At 55.8% G+C, this 20,526-nt stretch overlaps 1 protein-coding gene across 1 annotated transcript; it reads right to left on the bottom strand.

The window, feature by feature from the left end:
• Positions 1-1,520: 1,520 nt before the first annotated feature.
• ABCC2 (ATP binding cassette subfamily C member 2) lies at positions 1,521-19,722 on the bottom strand. The gene is made up of 32 exons (XM_082310927.1): positions 19,181-19,722; positions 18,428-18,601; positions 17,816-17,941; positions 16,592-16,726; positions 16,052-16,174; positions 15,646-15,701; positions 15,168-15,399; positions 14,368-14,552; positions 13,582-13,759; positions 12,864-13,118; positions 12,313-12,378; positions 11,659-11,796; positions 11,169-11,315; positions 10,777-10,865; positions 10,624-10,686; positions 10,303-10,429; positions 9,982-10,158; positions 9,711-9,878; positions 9,224-9,410; positions 8,230-8,362; positions 7,671-7,776; positions 7,189-7,408; positions 6,664-6,818; positions 5,533-5,688; positions 5,231-5,430; positions 4,464-4,590; positions 3,952-4,053; positions 3,713-3,856; positions 3,278-3,436; positions 2,872-3,038; positions 2,326-2,520; positions 1,521-1,901 (listed from the first exon to the last, which is right to left on the bottom strand). The coding sequence occupies exons 1-32, from the start codon at positions 19,220-19,222 to the stop codon at positions 1,772-1,774; spliced, it is 4,662 nt and encodes a 1,553-aa protein (XP_082167053.1). The 5' UTR covers positions 19,223-19,722; the 3' UTR covers positions 1,521-1,771.
• Between the last annotated feature and the right edge of the window lie 804 nt (positions 19,723-20,526).

Genomic DNA, 20,526 nt, shown 5'->3' with positions numbered 1-20,526 from the left:
AGGGCTGGGATGGGCCCGGCCTCTGAAAGCCCCCACAGCAGAGCCCCCAGTGGGTGCTTTGTCCCTGTACTTGGTCTCTCAGGGGCTCAGGCCTCTCCCAGCTCTGCTACTAGCAGCAGCCATTGGATTCTCATCTTCCAGGTGAGCTGGAGGCCCAGAACGCCATCTTTCCTTGTCAGCGCAGTATCTCCAGTGCCCGTGACCCATCTTTGCACTGACATGCCCACCTGGCTGCTCTGGGCTGGGGCAGGGCAGAAGGCAAAGCAGAGGCTGTCCTCCAGCCTGATTTTTGGGGGGCTCTGACCACAATTGCCTCACCTGCACTTTCCTGCAGGGCACTGGAGATGGTGCTGATGTTCTGGGAGGACAAGGCCCTCCCTGGGAGGGATGTGGTGCCCTTTGCCGGAGTGATGTGCCTTACCCACTGCTGCCGAGCCCTGGAGGAGGGAAGCTCCCTTCTCTTGGGGCAATGTTTGTATCCCCTGTACTGCTGCTCTGTAAATAAAGATTTGCCTTTGTGTATAGGAGGTGCCTATGCAAGTGTTGGGAGAGCCGGGAGGAGTGCCTGGCCACTGCTGGGCTGGGGGGCAAAGCCCACAGACTTCATGCAGACCCTGCAGGGCCAGGAAGAACATTTACCTTTTGGTGGGGTCCAGCATGCTTCTGCCTTGGTGTCTGTGCCAGCTGCAGCTCAGGCACTAGAAAACCCTTACAGGAAATTTCTTTATTAAGATGAAGTGGTTGCACTGCCTTTTCTGCCCCCCACCCCCAGTGTGCGTTATACGACTCAGCTGAGGTGGTGGGTGGCTTGTGTCCTTCCTGCCACCAGCCGGGGTGAAGGGGTTTGCCCTGCTGTGAGTGGGTAGGCAGCAGCAGCGTGCACACGGGCACGCCAGCAGCCAATGTCAGTGCTACAGCTCCTGGCTTTCATGCGCAAGAACAAAGAAGGTTCAAGAGTTTGTCACCAGTAACCACCATGTTTTGGGTGTACGTCAGTGTAGCATGCACGTGTGCCTGCACTTCTCCAGCTTGTCTCCACCCCAGTCAGGTTTGTAGTCTGGAGCCACAGCCCAAAATCTGCCCCACTAGCGATTACGATAGCCCCAGGGACTGCCTCATTTATTTGCACTACAATCAAAGGGAGCTGTAGCCATAGGGAAGGCAAGCAGGCCCTGGCTTCTCCACCTCCACTGCCAGAGAGCGGTCTTCAGGCTTGGGTATAGCTGTTCCACTCAATTTGGACTCCCCGCCCCTGTGTTACCAGCTTCCCCCAAACACTAGCCAGGTTTAAAGGTAAACTGAGGCTTATTTAGCATGCCTTAAAGTCAAACTTTTAGTTGGAAGAGTAGAAACAGTTACAAAAAGCAAATAAATTATAACATTCAGTCCTAGGTTAAACTAAGTTTCATTCCATAGTGCTACAGCATCTCTCAGCTGAGCTTCCCTGGCATGGCGAAGTACAAAAACTGAGACCCCCAGGGTGCCATGGTCTTCCTGCCTGACAGATAAATTTTCCCCTCTATACTGGAATAAATTATGCACCTCCAGACCCTCGTGTGCACAGCAGGCAGGGTGTGGTAGCAAGGTTAACAGCTCACTCAAGTCCAGATCCTCTCTCCCTGACAGCTAAAAAAGGCACCCTCTCCGCTTCCCGGCTGCAGAGACAGAAATTCCTGGGCCACCTGGCTGCAGGGAGATGCCGGTGCCTGCTTGGTGAGTGCCAGCGGGAGGGAGGTGCCCAGGCACACACTCGCACGCTGCTCCGCTCCACCTACAGCTTGGTGGTTTCTATATTCGTGATGCCGGCGTCCTTTGCCATCGCGGAGAAGACGCCCTGCTGCTTGAGCAGCTCCTCAGGGCTGTCGTATTCCACAATCCTCCCGGCCTGCAGCACCATCACCCTGGCAGCAGGGAACGAGAAGGCCTGAGTTCCTGGGATCGGAGCCGATAGCGCTGCTGCTGCCAGCACTACAGCCCCACCGACCCTCGCTCCTCCTACAGCCACGTTATGTGGTTCACCTCTCAGCACAGAGATGAGGGCACAGCTCTCCTCCCTGTGCTGGTGGGGTGACACACAGAAGGTGTCAACAACTCTTCTATGGCCTGTTGCTGTGAAGAAGGATCCCCCAAAATGTTTCTCCCCACAAAGGCATAACTACTGCATGGCCATCCTTCCCATCCCTCTATTCTACTCTCTTAGAAACTCTGTATTGCTGTCCTGGGCACTGCATCCACCCCTGCCCCTCTGGCTGCATCCTTCTGCTGCTGGCCACCTCTTGCCCCATCCTCGAAGTCCAGAGCCCCATTCCCCTTGCCCCACGGTACCTGTTGCTGTCCATGATGGTGTGGAGGCGGTGGGCGATGGTAAGGACAGTGCAGGCAGCAAACTCACTCCGGATCGTTGTCTGGATTAAATGATCAGTTTCCAGATCTACGGCTGCTGTTGCTTCATCAAGGATGAGGATCTTGGCTTTGCGGAGAAGGGCCCGGGCCAGGCACAGGAGCTGCCGCTGCCCAACACTGGGATGAGGTGGGGAGCATGAGTTACCAGGCAGAGACCAGCATGGCTTCGGCAAGCCTACTGCCACACAGCCCTGACCCCAGCACCGTGCCTGCCCAGCCCTCCCTGGCCTGGCTCCAGCTGACCATCTGCCACCCTGAGCACCATGTCCCTCAGCATCTTGCTCTCTGGGCCAGCACAGGCGGCTTGGTTCACGCTGGCCCCCTGACAGCCCCGGCTCCTGGACCGTTTTCTCCCACCTTCATTCCCAGAAGCTTATGTGCCCTTGTCCCTGGACAGTCACTCTGCTGGAGGCTGCTGTTCCCCTGGGACCAGGGGGAAGGGAGGGGAGCTGGACATGCTCCACTCACCTCAGGTTCTCCCCTCCCTCGCTCACAAGATGCAGCAGCCCCTCGGGAAGGTCTTGCACGTATGTCTTCAGGTGGGCCAGCTCGAGGGCCTTCCAGACCTCACTGTCTGTGTACTGGTCAAAGGGGTCCAGGTTCATCCGCAGGGTGCCAGTAAAGAGCACGGGGTCCTGCCAGGGACAGCGCTGCATTCAGCCACGCCACGGCCACTCAGCAGGGCTGAATGTACCTGCTGTGGTTTGGCCACAGCCTGCCCACCCTGCTGCCTGCAGCTGGGCAGGGGCGGTGGCGACGGGATGCTCACAGGCCCTTGGACACTTGGGATGTGCTAAGGGCAATGTGTCGCCCAGGGAACCGAGCCTGGGGAGGACATGCAGCAGTGGGATGCGGGAAGGTGGGCTTGGCTCACCTGGGGAATGATGGTGAGGTTCTGGCGCAGGTCGTGGAGGCCAATCGTCGCTATATCCACCTCGTCAATCATGATCGTCCCTCCAGCGGCCTCCAGCACCCGGAAGAGGCAGTTGGTGAGGGAGGATTTTCCAGCCCCGGTCCGGCCCACAACCCCAACCTGTGGAAGCAGCTATTTAGACCAGCTGACAAGGCTGAAGAAAACAGGGGGCAGATGCTCTCCATCTTCGTCTGGTGGGCCTTCCTGTCCTGCATCTGCAATCACCATCTCCCAGACTGTCTCCTTTGGTCCCTGTCCCGCAGCTTGAGTCCCCAGGAGCCACATCCCATCACCATCTCTCCCCAGCCCACAGACTGAAGCTAGGGGGACAGAAACGACTTTAACACCGTGTCACTATGGAAAGGGTGTAGTGAGGGCAGATGCAGAGGTCCTCACCTTCTCAGTGCTCCCAATATTGCAGGTGATCCCCTGAAGAACCAACTCCAGTTCAGGTCGGTAACGAACTTTGTAGTCAATGAACTGGATCTCGCCTTTGCTGGGCCAGCCGTGGGGTGGACGCTTTTCTGTCACCCATGGAGCCTGGGGGCACAGGAGCGTTCGGGGGGTTGCACCCTGTGATGCTGGTTAGCACCACGCTGTGCAGCAGGTGTTTGCCTGGACCCTGGTTTGCTCACCTCGTTCTTCACCTTCGTGTACTCATGTACCCGCTCCACAGCCACAATGTTCGTTTCCAGCTCCGAAGATGTCCGCACCAGCCAGTTCAGTGTCTGAGTAATCTGCGTGGCAGAGCCAGAGGACGCAGAACTCAGCGGGACCCAGGAGCAACCACCTCCCACCTCAGCTCAAGGACTCAGCCTGGGCACGAGCACCCCTGGCCCGGCCCCTAACTCTCCACTCCCCTGCCACAGCCCCCTCTCCCCAGCCCTTCAAAACCTTTGCTGCAGCATCTCTGACCCACAGCGGGAACGTGCTCCTCCCCATGGCAGCAAGCATCCCCCTCGCGCTGGGATGTGTGCTCCCCTGGCTCCATACCAGCTGCCCAGGTGATGGGACACCCCAGCTAATCCCCTCTCCATGGATCAGAGCTGGAAGCAGGGCAGCATCCTGCAGCCAGCCCAGAGCCATCAGGGTGTTGCTCCTAGTAACAGCCCTGCCCTGGAATAAGAAAAAGCTTTCATTGACTCACGTTGAGGGCGGAGGAGACAGAAAGACCCACGATGCCACCCTCCAAAGTGCCCTTTGAAATCACAGCTAGAAGCGCAGAGGAGAAGACCACCAGGCTCCCAACGAACTCCAGACGGATGGCCAGCCACCTGCACCGGGAGAGCGCAGCTGAGGGGCAGTGGGAGAGGCATCTGCCTGCACCCAACACAGGGCCCACCAGTGAGACCAGCGCCCCACCAGCACCCCCATGCACCCAGCCCTGAGCCCAGCGCAGTACACGTGGTACCTGCACCTACACAGCATGTGATTTGTAGCCAATTCTGCAAGCAGGTTCATTTTATCTGTCAGCCCCTGTGTCTCACACATAACCCCCTGTGCTGGTAATGCCATGTATCTGAGGAGGCCCGACTGTACAACCCTCACACCCCCAAAGTATCTACCCAGTAGCACGTCAACACCAGGTACTGCCTCCATCGGTCTCCCACCTGGCCTGGAGAATCAGCCTCTTCCCAGAACCCACCAAGAACATCTCAGCCCTCAACAGCACAGCTCACCCTGCCCAGGCTCTGGACACTTCTAGGAGGCCACACTCTGGCTTTCAAAATCACCCTAAAATGTCTCCGTCCCGCAGATGGTGTCCCTGTCCCCAGCTCCCCCAGTTCCTACACAGACCCTCAGTCCTGAGATCAAGAGAGAGGACTGCAGCATCCCAGGGAACACCCTCAGGACCCAGAAGCCCCTGGGCAGAGGTCCTGCAGGCTGTGCTGTGGCATAAGGAGTAAAACTCACCTATTTGAGACTATCCAGGAGTAAACACTTTTCTGATTGATGTCCATGGTGCTCTCGTTTTGCTGCAGGAACCGTTCTTGGTGTCCATAGGCCCGGATCACAGAAAGGCCTGACACTGTCTCACCAAAGTGGGAGTAGATGGGAGACCTAGTTACAGAGTCCAGACGCCGTAGCTGGCGTGACGTGGAGACATAGAAGCGCTGAAATGAGGGGCACAGTTTGGTCACCAACACAAAGCCCAGCAGTGACACAGATACCGCTCTAAGCAGGGCAGAAGCTTCTCTCAAGCCCCGGTTACTCACCAGCACAAAATAGTAGAAGATGCTCAAGGGAATGACAATAAGAGCAAAGAATGGGGTGGCCAGGGAGATCATGAGCAATGTGCTAATGATGCCCATGAAACAGGAGAGCCAGCTGCGGAAGGACATGGGAATGGTCTCATCTATCGTGAAGATGTCCTGGAGCATAAAAGAAGTGTGGAGAAGCAGTGTGACCCCAGAGAGAGGGAGAAACCCAAAGGCCCCACACATATAGGGTTCCTACACACTCGTGTGGTAACACAGTGCCAGACACTTGCAAAAATATTGGATGACACTGAATTGGTGTTAGGGTCACAACCCCATTTAGGGCCATAGCTTGGGAACAGCTGATGTAACAGAGAAGCTTTCTATAATATTTCCCTATTGCACAGACCAGCTTTGGGAACTGCATCTTTGTCTGGACCCAGGATGCAGGGGCAGAAACTGAGGCAGAAAGAGGGACAGGGCTGACTCCAGGTCCATGCAGGTGCACCCAGGTCTCCAGCTGGCCATCATCCCTCTCCTAGCTGGGCACCACATACTCCCTCATCTCAGAGCAAACCCAGCAAGCCCATAGGCTTGATCTCAAGAAAGATTTTTATTCCCAAAAATCAAGGGATGGCACCAGAGGAAGACATGGAGTGGCAGCACACTTGAAACTACCTCTTTGTATTCTCCCTCCTTTCTTGTTTTCTCTTTATGAGCTTCATTTACACAGCAAAGACTGTGTATTTTGCTGAGAGTCCATAACCAGAAGGACAACTCATTATGGGACATGAGCCCTAGGCTCCTGCCTCTCTTGCTAATCTGCTCTGGATCCTCTTCAGTTTCTCCATGTCCTTCTTGACCAGGTTGCCCCAAAAGAGGACAGAGTATCCAAGTGTGGCCTCCCTAGCACTGAGCAGAGGAGATAATACCTTCCTGTGATCTGCTGGCCACTCTCCTCCTAGTATAGCCCAGGGTGCGGTTTGCCTCACAGTCAGCCTCGCACCCACCATGCCCTTCTGGTCCCTTCCAGGCCCTGATCTGGGCTCATCTGTGCAGTGCTGAACAGCAACAAGGTTCTGCCACCACCCAACGCTCTCCAGACCTGCTGGAACAAACACCTTCTCCATGTTGGGGCTGTTCTCTTACCTTGGCAAACCTATTCACAATGCGGCCAGTCGGGGTCGTGTCAAAAAAGCTCATGGGCACACGCAGGATGTTGCTTAGCAGTTGCTGATGCATAACCCGGGAGGCTCGCATGGCACCTTGAGCAGACAGCATGGTTGCAAAGAGCAGGAAGAGAGCTGCAAGGAGAGCACAGGGTGGTCATCACCAGCTCATGTGTGACACTGGCCCCAGGCATCCTTTGGCTCAAGGGACACATCAAGTAGTTCCAAGCCAGCAGCTCTGCAGCGAGCCACTGTGATAGTCCTGCATCCCACCTTCTTGGGAGGCCCCAGTAACTGCATCCCACCACAAAGGAAGAATGCTAACCATTTTGGAAAGCCTTGGGCCCTAGCACTGTCTCCAAACTGATTAAGGACAGTGATCTTCAACCTAAGGGGGCAACACAGACTTCTTGGGGCAATTTATGCTGGCTCCAGACTGATATCTGTCCCCAGTTCAGCCAGGAGCCAGAAGGAAGGCACAGATGCCCTGTACTCCCACACTCACCTTGTGACAACCCCAGTGCCCCAAAGACACCGATCCGCAGGTCTCGCTGCTCCACGGGATAGGTCTGGTTCAGGTAGCGCTGCGCATCGTCAGTCCAGGCGCTGAGCCATAGGTTGGTTCCCACGAAGGCGACGTACTGTCCAATGTAGCCCATGGCAACCCAGAAAGAATACCACAAGCCAACAGCACGCAGGTACCGCAGGTACATGGAGAACTTCACCTGTGGACCAATTTAGCCCATCACCACTGCCCAGCAAACCATGGCCAATGACACCCAGCACAGCCTGGGGACTCCCGCCTTGCTGCCCACAGTGCTCCCCTCCACCACCTTGCCCACCCATCCCAGGCAGCTCTGTCTCCTTCAGTGACTCTTGGCTGCAACGGCGCCACAGGCAGCCGGCACCAGCTTCTCTGAGTCACAGTCAGAATCTTACAGCACTGAGCCAGGGTAGCACAGTGCTTCCTCCAGCCATCCTCCTCACCTTGCCAGTTTCCACAACTTCTTTCTCGATCAGTTGCTGGCCCTTCAGTTTCTTGGGGGGCTCCTCCTGGGCCTTCTTCAAGGAACTGGTGCTGCTTTTACTAAGGCTGCAGGGAGGTGATGGGTGCCATTAGTGACAGGGTGCTGGATGGGTCGTACTCTCCTGGGGGTCCATCCCCATGCTGCATTGGGACTCCAGTGCTCTCCAGAGCCCTCTGGGAAATGATGTCCTAACTGGGGCAGCTTTGAATGATCCTTGTGAAAGCCCTAGGCATTTGCAGCCATGAAGTCATACCCCTCAGCCCCAAAAGCAGAACCAGCCAGCAGCAAGAGTTTCAGGGAAGACCACAGGGTAAGGCTGTGACACACCAATGTGAGTAAAGGCAAGATTAGATGCTCCTGACCCAGCCCAGCTGGTGGCAGGAACAGGCAAGGAGGCTCCCAGCCTCTTCTCCACAGGAATCCGCCCAGGGAAGACCCTAGATCACCTAGATCTCCTAGGAAGCAATGCAGGGCCCCATAATGCAGGAGAGAGCTGAGAGCTCAGGGCAAGTTCCCACCTGCGACTGAACCGTCTCCGATGGATGCTGGCCTCTCGCTTCAGGGTCATGGTCACCACATCATCAGGGCCCTCCTCCACACAAGGCTCAACATCTTCATCACCCTGCTCTTCATCCCCAGCGGAAGCAACAGCTACAAGCACGGGGATGAGGGGAGGCAGGGTCAGGCACTGAGAGGGAAGATCCCATGCACCACACCTCTGCTGCACTCAGCTCCACTCCTCACCCCAGGCCCAGGCTGTGTCCTACCACCACACATCAAAGCCTCTTCCAACCCTGCTGCAAGCACTGTACAGCAGGAGAAGGAAGAAATCTGTTGTGCTTGAGGGAGAACTGACAGGGGACATAGGGCTAAAGGCCTGCATGGAGGCAGTCCGGGCTGCTGACTTATCCCAGTAGTACTGGTGGGACCTCATGCAGAGATTTGTGCTAGTTTAGGAGGTGCAAGATCTGGTAGGTCATGTCACTTCGGTTCAGGAGCACCTCTCTGAGCAGGTGGAGATGGATCCTGTGGGGATCGACTGCGAACAGCCAGGTTCCAGCTGGACAACTGGGCTGAGCCCACGCAGGGTGAGCATCCACCTGACCTGACACCACTCCTCCCCATAGCACTGAGGGACATAAAGATGAAACATTATCCAACAGCATGTTTAGAATAAATGAAAGGATCTTTCTCACCCCAGCATCACTAAGATATGGAGCCTGTTGCCACAGAAGATTATGGGAGCCATAAACATAAATGAACTAAATAGGGAGTAAAAAAATCAGACAGGTCCTTTGCTGCTGTTCAACATAATGCCTGGATGCAAATCTTAGGCAGAAAGTCCTTGTGCTGCTGATTGCCAGAAGCTGGGATGGATTCACAGCAGCCACCGCTGGGGCCTGGGCTGGATAGAGCCAGGTCAGACTGACGGACCAGGTCTTGGGGTTTTCATATCCCCAAGACACACACACGGCCCCTCTAACCACCGCAGCCTCGTTGTGTTCCCAGTACCTGTGGAATTTTTCTCTGAAGCATCCTCCTCCTGGCTGCCGTACAAGTTCAGGAACTGGGCAAAGGCCCCCCTGTTTGCAAGCAGGGTGCTGTAGGAGCCGTACTCAGACACTGCTCCTGCCACCAGCACCACGATGTTATCGACCTGGGGCAGGAAGCTGATACTGTGCGTCACCAAGATCCGTGTCTGCAACAAAGTGGCTGCAGGGTAGTGAGCATCAGAGCAGCCCTCGCCCCCCAGCCATGGGCCTGCAGGCTCTCCATCCCCTACTTGGGGACCTCTCTGCTTATCACTGCCTGGCTATGGGGACACAGAGCACCCCTCTGGGGACCCGTGAGGCCTCTCCTGCCTGCTGCAGCCCCACGTGAAAGCACAGAACCCCTCTCTGTCCCAAGCAAGCAACTTCAGCCTTCTCTGGGTGATCAACACCATGCCAGTGCCATTCCTGCCTGGCTGGGTGGTGGACAGGAGGGCACAGGTGCTCACCTTCTTCTGCAGCAGCCCTTTTGGCCCCAGCACATGCTCGAAGAGGTACTTGCCAACGTGAGCATCCACAGCAGACAGGGGGTCATCCAGGACATAGATGTCTGCGTTGCTGTACACTGCCCGGGCCAGGCTGACTCGCTGCTTCTGGCCCCCGCTCAGGTTAATGCCCTGGAAGGGAAGGGACCTCTCAGAGCACTGGGCTGGCACAGGGCAACAGCTCTGTCCTCTGCTGGGGGTGCTGTGGGAAACCTGTAGTGCCCAAGGCTGATACCTTCTCTCCAATCTCTGTCTGGTCACCCGCAGGCAGCAGTTCCAGGTCTGGAAGAAGGGCGCAGGCTTTGATGACCTGCTGATACCTGGCTTCATCCAGTTCTGACCCAAAAAGAATGTTGTCTTTCAGTGTGGCGTTCTGGATCCAGGCCTGCTGGGGGACGTAGGCCAGCGAGCCCTGGAAAGACAGACACAAGAACGCTGCCATCTCCTGCAGCTTGTCCTTTCCCTGAGCCACCACTGCAGACCAGTCCTGCCCTGCTGCGTTCCCGCTGAGCTCCCAGGCAGCCTCACAGACCCCATGCCGGCTGGCTCCTCTCACCTGGATGTTGACGTGTCCCTTGATATTCTCCATCTCCCCAAGCATGGCTGACAGCAGTGAAGATTTGCCTGAGCCCACAGCCCCCACCACGGCCACCAGGCTCCCAGGCGCGATGTCCAGGGTGACACTGCAAGGACATGAGGGCTGAGAAAGCAGTACTGCTGGGTCACCCGCCGGCTCCTGCATGGGACCAGCACAGAGCAGTGTCTCTGGGGCACCCGCCTCTAGCAGCATTGAGACGTGACTGTCATCCCCAACTAACAACATAGAAAGACTCCCTCTCCCCACCCATCTGCCCCCAACATGGTGCAGAGCACTCACTCTCTTATCACAGCGTTCCCATCCTGCTCCCAGGCAAACGTGGCCTCCGAGAAACGCACAGCGCTGCCTGTCAGCAGAGAGCCATCCCTCAGGGCTGGGAAAGCCTAGGGTTGGGCCAGCCTATGACCCACAGGGACTAACCTGGAGGTTCACCTACCTGCAATGGAGTTGTGGTGGATAGCTGAGGTGTCCAGGTCTTCTCCGCCCAAGTAGCGCTCCAGCCTCTCATTCGACACATTGGTCTGCCGTGGCAGAAAGAGGATGGCATGTGGGCATGGGCTGCAGCCGAGTGGGCTGGCAGGAGCTCCGTAAGCAGATCACCCCATACACACAGCCCCCACCCAAGCACCAGCCCCAGTCCCTGAGCCCTGAGCCTGTGCCACATATGTGAGTCCTGTCCCATCCCATTGCCAGTAGAGTCCTGTGCACTGACCCCTGGGTGTCCAAGGCCCAGGTCCACCACACAGCTGAGTCCCCTCTGCTGGTTTGATGCTCAGAGGTATCATAAGGTCCCCCTGCATCTCCTGCCCTATGTGAGGGCTGACCTGCACCAGGGAAGAGAGGACCAAGGGCAGCATGGCCATGGGGAAGCGCAGGACATTGAAAAGGGAGATGGCAGTAAAGGCCTTCTGTGCATCCAGGATGTTGTTCTCATCCACCAGTACGTAGACAGCAAAGCTGACCAAGGAGACCTAGGACAGATAGCAAGGAAAGCCACCATCAGTGTGGCTGTGTGCAGCCCAGACCCTCATGCTCCCCTAAGACCTCAGCAGTGCCTTCCTACTGGCGACCTGTTCCCCTCCTGCTTCCCTTCTCCTTTGGGCCCCGTCTCACCACTCTGATGGGACCCCTTTCCACCACAGCTCTCCACCAGCAGCCAGGACCATACTCTGCATCCCAGGCATCTGTCAGCCAGCCCCTTCCTCGCTGCAGAAGCACTCCAGCCAAGGTTCCCAATCCTTCCCATCCCCTTGGACACAGCCCAGCCCCAGCTCTGAGGAAGGTGCAGCCCTCCCCGGACCCGCTGGCACTCACCAGGAAGGGGGCACACATGAACAGGAAGATAGAGATTGACTGCAGGTAACTAAAGTTCACCAAGTCCTTGAGCTCACGTGCACGGATCTCGTTGACTCGCTTCTCAAATGAGGGCTCCCAGGCAAAAAGCTTCAGGATCTGTGGGATGAGCAGGGTGAGCGGGTGCTAGCCTCATGGGAATGCCCACCTCCACACTCAGCTCGCTGGTGGCCAGCACCTCCATCACCAGCTCCTGGCTTGCTCAGAAGTCTGCTTGGCCACTGCATTTCCCCTCTCCTGTCCTGCCCCATGGCTTATAGCACTTCCCCACAGCATTCCCACTCCCTCATCCTTGGCTCACAGGTCACTGCCAGCCCCTCTGCCACCATGGCAGCCTGCTCACCACCACAGCCATCCAGGAAACCCCCAGAAAACCCTCTCTTGGCTCCTAAGTCTTGGTCCAGTACCCAGAGCTCCTCCCCAGCCACCCTTTCAAAAGGTGAGGAAGCCAAGGCAATTGCAGAGACTGAGGCTTGGCCACCCCAGACACAGGAACCCCAAGCTAAACTGTAACACCGGTGCTGTAGGATTACACAGGTGTTCTGCCTGCAAGTACAGTGCACCAAGAAGAGAGGTGCAGCAGCTGCCCGGGGGGGTCTCCAATCCACTGCTCACCTTGATTCCATTGAGGATTTCACTCATTATTTTCATGCGTTCATCCTTGTTCTTCATGTTCCTCACCTACAAACAGAAGAACCATAAGCCACCTAAACCAGACAGCAGCTCACCCTTGGAAATACATCTGGGCTGCCACAGGGAAGGGAAGGGTGAGCTCCAGAGCCCAGAGAAGCCATCCCACAGAGCTGGACCTTGGCTCCCTGGGACTCTGGACAACCTGGGAAAAAACAGTACCCTGTTGTCAGGTAGAAGCTAGAGCTTTATTTTATGGTTGGTAATATCTCACTTTCAGTCCTCAAGGCTGCACCTAGCCCTGTTCAAGTTCAGCTGTGATGGTAGAACAGGTCTCACCTGCCTCCTGCTCATCTTAGCTGATCACCCCCCAGCTCAGGCTAGAGACACCCCCAGCCCAAGTCAGATGAACTTCCTAGGCTGGGAAAGATCCCCAGCATAACAGGGAAGGGTAAGGGAGTGTGGAAAATGAGTGAGGGGAGCAACAGTGGACCTCAAGAGTGGGAAGCCGGGAGGATCTTGCACCCACCACTGACCTGGATGGTTTTGGCCTTGGCCACCAGGAACCCATTTATGGGAATGAGCAGCATCATGACTGCGATGCCAGCCAGGACAGAGGGGCCCAGCTCTCCCCAGAGGAAGACAATGGACAGGATAATTTGCAAGGGGGATGACCACAGCTGGTGAACGAAGTTGGCCATGTCCATGAACCTCTGGGCATCAGCCGACATCAGATTCACAGTCTCTCCCACCGTGGACTCCTTGCGGGTTGCACTGGACATGGTGAGTGCCTGGAGAGAGAAAGCATAGTCACTGCAAGCCGGTCTGGGAGCAGCCTGGCTGCCAGCACCATGGCGCAGAGCAGGGAATTAGCAGGCCAGGCTGAAACTGCTCCTGGTGCCTCTCTGCTGGCCACAGGTGCTGTCGTCACTGCCTGCACACCGGGAGCCACTGGATGCTGGGGGCAAAGAAAAACATCCCCGTGCAGGAATCCCAGTGGTAGATGCCCTTGGTGTTGCACTGCTCTGAAGAGAAACCTCCCTCGGCCCCTGGTAGCTGTCAAACACATGGCTGCAGCACCCAGGTCCCCAGCATTGCGTTGGTGTCCCAAAAGCCGAGCTCTCCCTGTGTCTTCCTGGGAAGCAAAGGGCATACACCCCAGTCGCCCCAGGTTGATGGGGCAGGCAATGGATGTTTGTATCCACAACCCAGCTTGGAGGAAGCCAACAGAGGCAATGACAGGGCCATACCTACCTTCTTGTAGATGGCAGCAATGAGACTGGCACGCACGTTTATGCCAAGCTGGAAGCACAAGCTGAAGTACTGCTGCAGGCAGAGGGACTGGATCAGTGCGGTCAGGAAGAGCAGGACGGTGTACAGATAGCCTTGCCAGGCAAAGGACTCCTCATCCGACACAAAGGCGATCAGCAGCCTGGAGGATAAAGAAGCCCATGAGACCCCCACCCTACTGAGACAGACCCAAGCAGGATGCTCCAAACCAATGCAGGGAGAGCATCCTCATGAGAACAGTGACAGAGACCCTGCCCCAGACAGCTGGCTCGATGCTCAGCAAGCTGGGGACCCCTGCTCTGCTGGGTGTCCCTGTTCTGCCAGGGACACTGCATTTCACATACAGCAGTGGGCCACTAAAGTCAGATCATCCACAGAGACTGTGTGGCTCTGCAAAACAAACTGGGCAGGTCCTGTTGGGCTGAGCTGAACTGACTCATGAAGGGCCCCAAAGAAGAGACAGGACTGTCTCCAGGGAGGGAGCAGGACTGCAAAACAAAGGATGTAGGGAGCAGGGAGCAAGATATCACCAGTAAGAGCTGGCAGCCAGCTCAGATCAGTTATTCATTAAACTGTAACCCAACACATTCTCACACCTTTGGTGAGGGCACAAAAAGTCCCCAGGGTGTGGGGCTGGAAGAGGCACACATATGGAGATGGTGGGGTTGGATGCATTGCACATAGGGAGCTGATGGGGCTGGATGCAAAGCCAGGACAGGGCATGGACAGGGACAGAGAGAAAGGACTCACTTCAGCAGCTGGGGGCTGACAAACACAAGTCCATCATGCACCAGCTTGAAAGCCACTGATAGCAGGAGGTTCTGCCAGAAGGTCTTGCACAGGGTTTTCACCAACCAACTCCTGGGGAAATCCTTGCGAGGGATGGAGTCCCCTTTTTCTCCCTTCTTCTTCTTCTTCTTTGGCTGCTTCTCCTCCTAGAGGGAAGCCCACACAGAAGTAAATGAGCTGGTTGTGCAGGCTTCCTGCACCTGGAAGGATGCTTCCAGGGCAGCGCCACAGACCCCAGATCAGATCATTCCGGAATAAAGCCTTAGCTTTACCTCCTGTCATGTTCCCATCTCTGCTCATGTCATACACCCCCAGTACTAACACTCTTGTGCGCCAGAGACAATTGTTGCAAACCCCAGACCAGCCTGAACCTCTCAGGCCAAAAATCAGGCACCCCAGGAAGGTGCCTGAGGCCAGGGGTGATCACAGAGTGATGTTCGCTCTGACCGCATTGCTGGGAGGTACCTGGGGTAGGGAAAGACTGAGATAAGGGAGCTGCTTGTACTGCAGACTTGAGGGTGGTTCCTGTCCTTCTGTAGGGCAGAAGGATGGAGACTTTCTTGGTCCCTCAAAATATGGGGATCTGCCGAGGACAGGGAAGACCCTGTCATGGGTTCCCCCATCCTTGGCCATGGCCCTGCAGAATCGAAGAGGCGAAAACCCAGCAAAGGGGGCTGCAGGGAGGTGAGGTGACCCTACTCCCCAAGGCTGGACCTGGATCTCTCAGTCCCATGCAAGGCCAAGAGTAAGAAGGGATTTACCAGCACCAGGATGTCTTGGCTCTGGGCCTTGCTCATGTTGTTTCCATGGTCTGAGTCACCTTCCCAGTGTCTTTTCTTGCGTTTCCGTTTCTCCAGTTCTGCCTGGGCCTTCCTCACTGCAGTCTTCATGTTCTTCTCCAAAACAGCGTAAATAGCCTGCGTCTTGTCTTTAGCTTTCAATTCCCAAATATCCTCTATCTCCAAAGGCTTGCGATAGCCCTTGAAAACCATGCTGTGGGGCAGAGAAATCTCCCCTCAGCAGGTCTCCCGCACTACACCCAAGGGAGAGTCCTTGCTGCAAATGCAGAGCGTTCTCACCCAGCCTGGCCCTGAGCTCAGGCTGCACAGACTGCACTGAACGTGGTGCCTCTCACAACTAACTCCAAGCAGCCTGTGCTGGCTCCCTGAAACAGCGCTGGCCCAGCTCGAAGGCATGCCCGCATTTCACCAGCCCAACCTCTCACGGAGCCCTGCTCACCTGGTGTACCATTCAAAGGTGATGGAGCTCAGGAAGGAGGCTGTCACCTCTGGGTTCTAGGGTACAAAGCAAAGTGGGTACCAAGAGATCATTGACGCTGAGGGGTGGCATTGACAAGAGTTGACTCAGCACCTCCAGCCATTAAGGAACCCCAGAGGTTTCAAACGGTGCCAACTCCAGCCCCAGGAACCCCATCTTGCAGCCAGAAGCAGCCCCCCTTGGACATACATGCAGATGCCCCAGGCTGCAGGATCCAGCTCTCACTGTGCCCCTTGCTGAAACCCTCAGGTCTTCCCTCCCCCAGGGGCCATGAGGAGTCTCTGCATGGAGCCCACCCTGCCCCATGCAATGCCAGCGGGGATGTGGTACCCCAAGCCCCGAGCCCACTCCCACATGGACCTCGCACCTTCTTCCCGATTTCCTTTGTTTCTGGGGCAATATCTGAGAAGCCTGAGACAAGGAAGAGCAGCAGCTGGAGCCCGTAGGAGATGAAGAAAAGGACAAACCGTGGTACATCGGAGATTGGTGCCTGCAGGAATGGAGAGCCCAGGGTGAGTGTTGGGGCTTGTCTCAAGGCCACCTGGTGATCAGAGACAAGATCCATCCCCAGGACAGTGAACATGGCTGAGCCCAACAGGGCAGCTCGAAATTCACTCTGGGTCCTGGCTCAGCTTCCCTTCACCACCCATTCTGGCTTCTCCCTGACCTCCTCCCATAAGTCCATAAGGGAGAAATTGGTACTGGAGAGCTTATGCCTCCCCAAAGAGACAGGATGAATTCAAAGTGCCATTCCTTCTCAGGTCTCTTCCGGTTCTCCAAGGTCCCTAGGGCAGCTGGGACCTCACTGATACCACTGATAGCTTGTCAAGAAATGAAGTCTGAAGGGACTTTCTTTGGGGACAGAACAAGACCATGGGGAAGCACAGAGCTTCCTGCCAAACCCAACCTGCAGGGCTCTCCGGAGGAGTGACTGGAATGGCAATATCCCACAGAGCAGGGACAGTGTCCAGAAGCAGAAAAGTATCCCCGAGTCTCTGCACAAGCAGAAGCGTCGCGTATCATGGATCAGCAGGACCAGGAGCTGGGGGAAAGAAAATCAGTCAGAGGTTCAGGTAGGGCTGCAGAACTAGGTCTGGGCTCTAAACATGCCTTTGGAGCATGTGTCCTGGGACACCAGCACACGTGATCTGCTGGGATTCTCTGCCTTGAAGACGCTGTGCTCCCCGTGCCTGAGGTTGCTGCCAACCCTACATAAGCTTCGGAGTTAATTGCACAGGGCAAAGGTTTATTTCAGGAAGACATAAGATCAGGCTCCTGATAGGAAAAGCAAGGTCTGAAGACACCCTGACATTACAGCAGGGCATTATTTCTCTTTTTAGCTGTTCTCACCACAGATTCTCAGATACGCCCAGCTGTGAGGAGTCACGTGCTGTCTCCTGCATATTGCCTCCAGACTTGGAATAAAAGCCAGATCAGAGACCCAGCAGCACAGCCTCTCTGGGCAGTCCCCGTGGCTTATTATCTCACGTGAACTCTGCACGTGAAACTAAATGACATGACAAAATACGAAGGATAGCAAATTGGGGTGTTACTTTTGCTTTTAAGTGTAGCTCCTGAGCATTATGGCTTTGTTAAGACTGCTAGAATACCCCATGTCTCATACAAGAAATTTGCAACTTCCATGCACATATTCCATCAAGCTAATAGCCCCTATGCCCTCAGCTTTCTCCTCTGCCTGGGTATCCTGTGGCACTTCTCAACTCTCCACACAAAACTGAGCCGCAACACATGCGAAGCTGTGAGACACCAGAGCAGCAATCCATGGTCTCCTGTTCACGCTGTGCAATCAGTCCTGTGAAACCCATACTGCTGCTACTAAAGCTTCTGCCAGAAAGCTCAGTTATGCTCACAGGCATAGTATCTATCCCAGTTTTAAGGATAAAAGGAGGGAGCACCGTACAACCAGACCCCTGCCCTCAACCTATCGCCCTTGTGCACCACCCACACATGTTCAGGGCTAGTCCCTACCCATCCTCCAGGCTACGCTTCCCTCATGGACATGGCTTCCAGCTGATTTCTGTGCTATGGGAAGTTTTCTGCTGCTTGGCCCCACAGTCTCGCACCCTGTCTCTTCAGTGACACATAGCACGTTTACCAGCTGATCCCTTACCCAGGTGGCGATGTACAGGCTGGGGTTTGTGTACCGGACAGCTGGCAGGGGGTCCTGCTCTGTGTCCTCTACAAACGCCAGGGCCAACTCCGCCACTGCCGTCAGCATCAGCAAGGTAGCCAGCACCTGCAAGGAGAGGGGAGCAGCCATGAGGGGAGACCCACCCCATCACGGGCACTGGGAACCACTGGGAGACAACACAGCTGGGCGTGAAAGCACTGTGTCCTATACACCGTTACACCCTTTCCAACCCAAACCTGGCCTGGGAGAGCTTTCTAGGGCCCTGCAAAGCTGCAGCACTTCCACAGGAGCACTGCCGTCATTTTAAGCTTGGAGGATAACAGCCAAAAAAACGAGAGGCCCCAGTATACACCTCTGCCCCCCCTCCCAGTGCATCCCAGCCCTGTTACCCCTTCTGTCCCACATATGCCTCATCCTGGGCCTCCCTTTACGTTTTTGTCCCAGATGGTGCCCTAGCCCTTTGCTCCTTCTCTCCTACACTTCTCATCTCTCCATCCCACACCTGACTCCAGCCCAGAGTCTTTCCACTCACCGCCCCTCCATCCCAGGCTGCTCCAGCCTGCCCTCTGTGCCCCCTCAGCCCCACTCTACCTGTTTGATGATGTACAGTTTGGTCACAGATGATTTCTTGGCTCCGGATTTGCACATGGGCAGTAGCTGCCATGGAGCCAAAACCCAGAAGAAGCCAAGGGGGACCCAGACCAGCACAGTCTGCTGGAAGCACACGGGCAGGTCGGCATCCGGACGAGCAAGGTAGGAGGCGTTCTGGGGGCAGCAAGGACAGACAGCCAAGTCACTTGGGATGGCTTGACCCTCACTCACCTGGCTCACGGCACAAGAGCCAGCCCTCCTATAGCTCCTACTCACCCTGCTCCACCCCATCACATCCTCCTCCTGAACACCCACCTTCCTGGCTGAGCATTTCAGCACTCAGCCAATGTCCCGGGTGATGCCCCCCTACCCATCTACCTGCCTGAACCTGGGAGGGCCTCCCCCACAAAACCACCCCTTGCTGGAGCCAAGCCAGCTGCAGCAGCTGGACCCAAATCATTCCCCGAGAGGTCCATACAGGGTGTCCTGTGTTCCCAGCTGGGCGGCGGGGCTAAAACAGGACAGGGCTCACTCAGGGAACTGTCGTTTTCATCGTTGCCTCGTGGATATCACGCAGGCAGTGCACAGCACTCAGTGCCATGGCAGTCCTGGATAAATACCAGAACCTCTGCTGACCGCTGGCAGTTGGGTCCCACTGGCTGAACAAGCTGTGAGCCTTGGGATCTACTGCTCTCCCCTTCCACCAAGCGTCCTACCCCAAGAATGGGCGATGGGGGTGATGCAGCTACTCACCCAAAAGACGGAGCCACAGAACTCCTCCAGGGCTGCCGACATGGCTCAGGGGAGAGGATACGGCGGCTCCTTCCCCTCGCCCTGCCTGGTTGTGATAGTCCTGGGTGGATGCTCGGGACAAAATTCCCCACACTCCCTCAAGTGGTGTTGGGACAAATCCCTGATGACACACAGTTAATTGTTAACTTGGTGCAATTGCACAACGCCACAGACCAAAGCAGTGACCATAAGGGCTTTGGAAACGAAACGTCATGGGCTCTGGGGAAGGGAGGAGAGGAAGACCCAAGAAAGAGATCAAAGGGGAGACGGAAGGAAGCCACTGTCACAATCACTGCAGGACACCACAGCCGTTGCTCAGAAACCGTAGCCTTCATCAGTGCACACCAACAGAGACAACCTCGTATGGACCCACTACAGACACTACTTTGGTGCAACAGACCTCTCCTGCCAGAACAAGCCTGCTGAACGCTGCCGAAACGTCCAGCAAAGGCTGTTCCCTCAGGAGCCAAAGATGACAGTACCCTTTTTCTCATGTGCCACCCAGCAAGGAGGCCCAGGACATCAGCAGTGCTCCAGGCCTGGGAACGTGCAGCATCTGGCAGCTGAGGGAGCTCTTTCTGAGTCCCCGGGATCCGGGTTCTTTTTACCAACTTCTTCCAGCCTGCAGAGCCTGGAGACCTTCCCAGCTCTTCCTTTTGCTTCTCCCTTTCCCACATCTCTGTGTTGTCTGCATGTTACAGCAGCTGGCTGACCACAAAACCCAAAAGAGACTTTGAATCTTCATTCTAAGGCAACCCCCCACATTTGAGACAGCCGGAGGACCATTCCTAAATCACCACCCTGCTACTTAGAAGGGTGGAGGTGTGGGGGCAGGTGGGGATGGTGCTACTCTAAGGCTGGAACTGAATTTGCTTTATCATGCATGCTTTTGGGGAGCAATAGGTAAAAGGGGACGGTAGGGTGACTGCAAGGATTCTGCTGTCTCATTGTTCATGGAGTTAGTAGACAGTTCAGAAGTCAAGGGTGATACAATGAGTAATTGCTCAGGAACACCCCCCTTACCATCAATACCAGAGAATGGTTCAATGTCCAACTCATTAGTTACTTATTACTGTCTTGTCTGATTAAATCCACTTGTTTTTGTAAATAAAGCTACCCCTAGTGCTAGGTCTTCCAGGCTGGGACAAATACAATGCTGATGAGAGCAGCAATCTAATGCAACAGATAAGGAACCCAGCGAATGGAGCAATCACTCCCTCGGCCCTTCTCCATCCAGAGTGCTGATGTGATTCTTCTTTCTGCTCGCGGGCACAGGTGTCCTCTGGCCCTGCTCGTACCCACCTGGA

The sequence above is a fragment of the Platalea leucorodia genome (assembly GCF_965183815.1).
Source record: "Platalea leucorodia genome assembly, chromosome: 4".
NCBI lineage: Eukaryota > Metazoa > Chordata > Aves > Pelecaniformes > Threskiornithidae > Platalea > Platalea leucorodia.
This window is presented reverse-complemented; position numbering and strand designations above follow the sequence as displayed.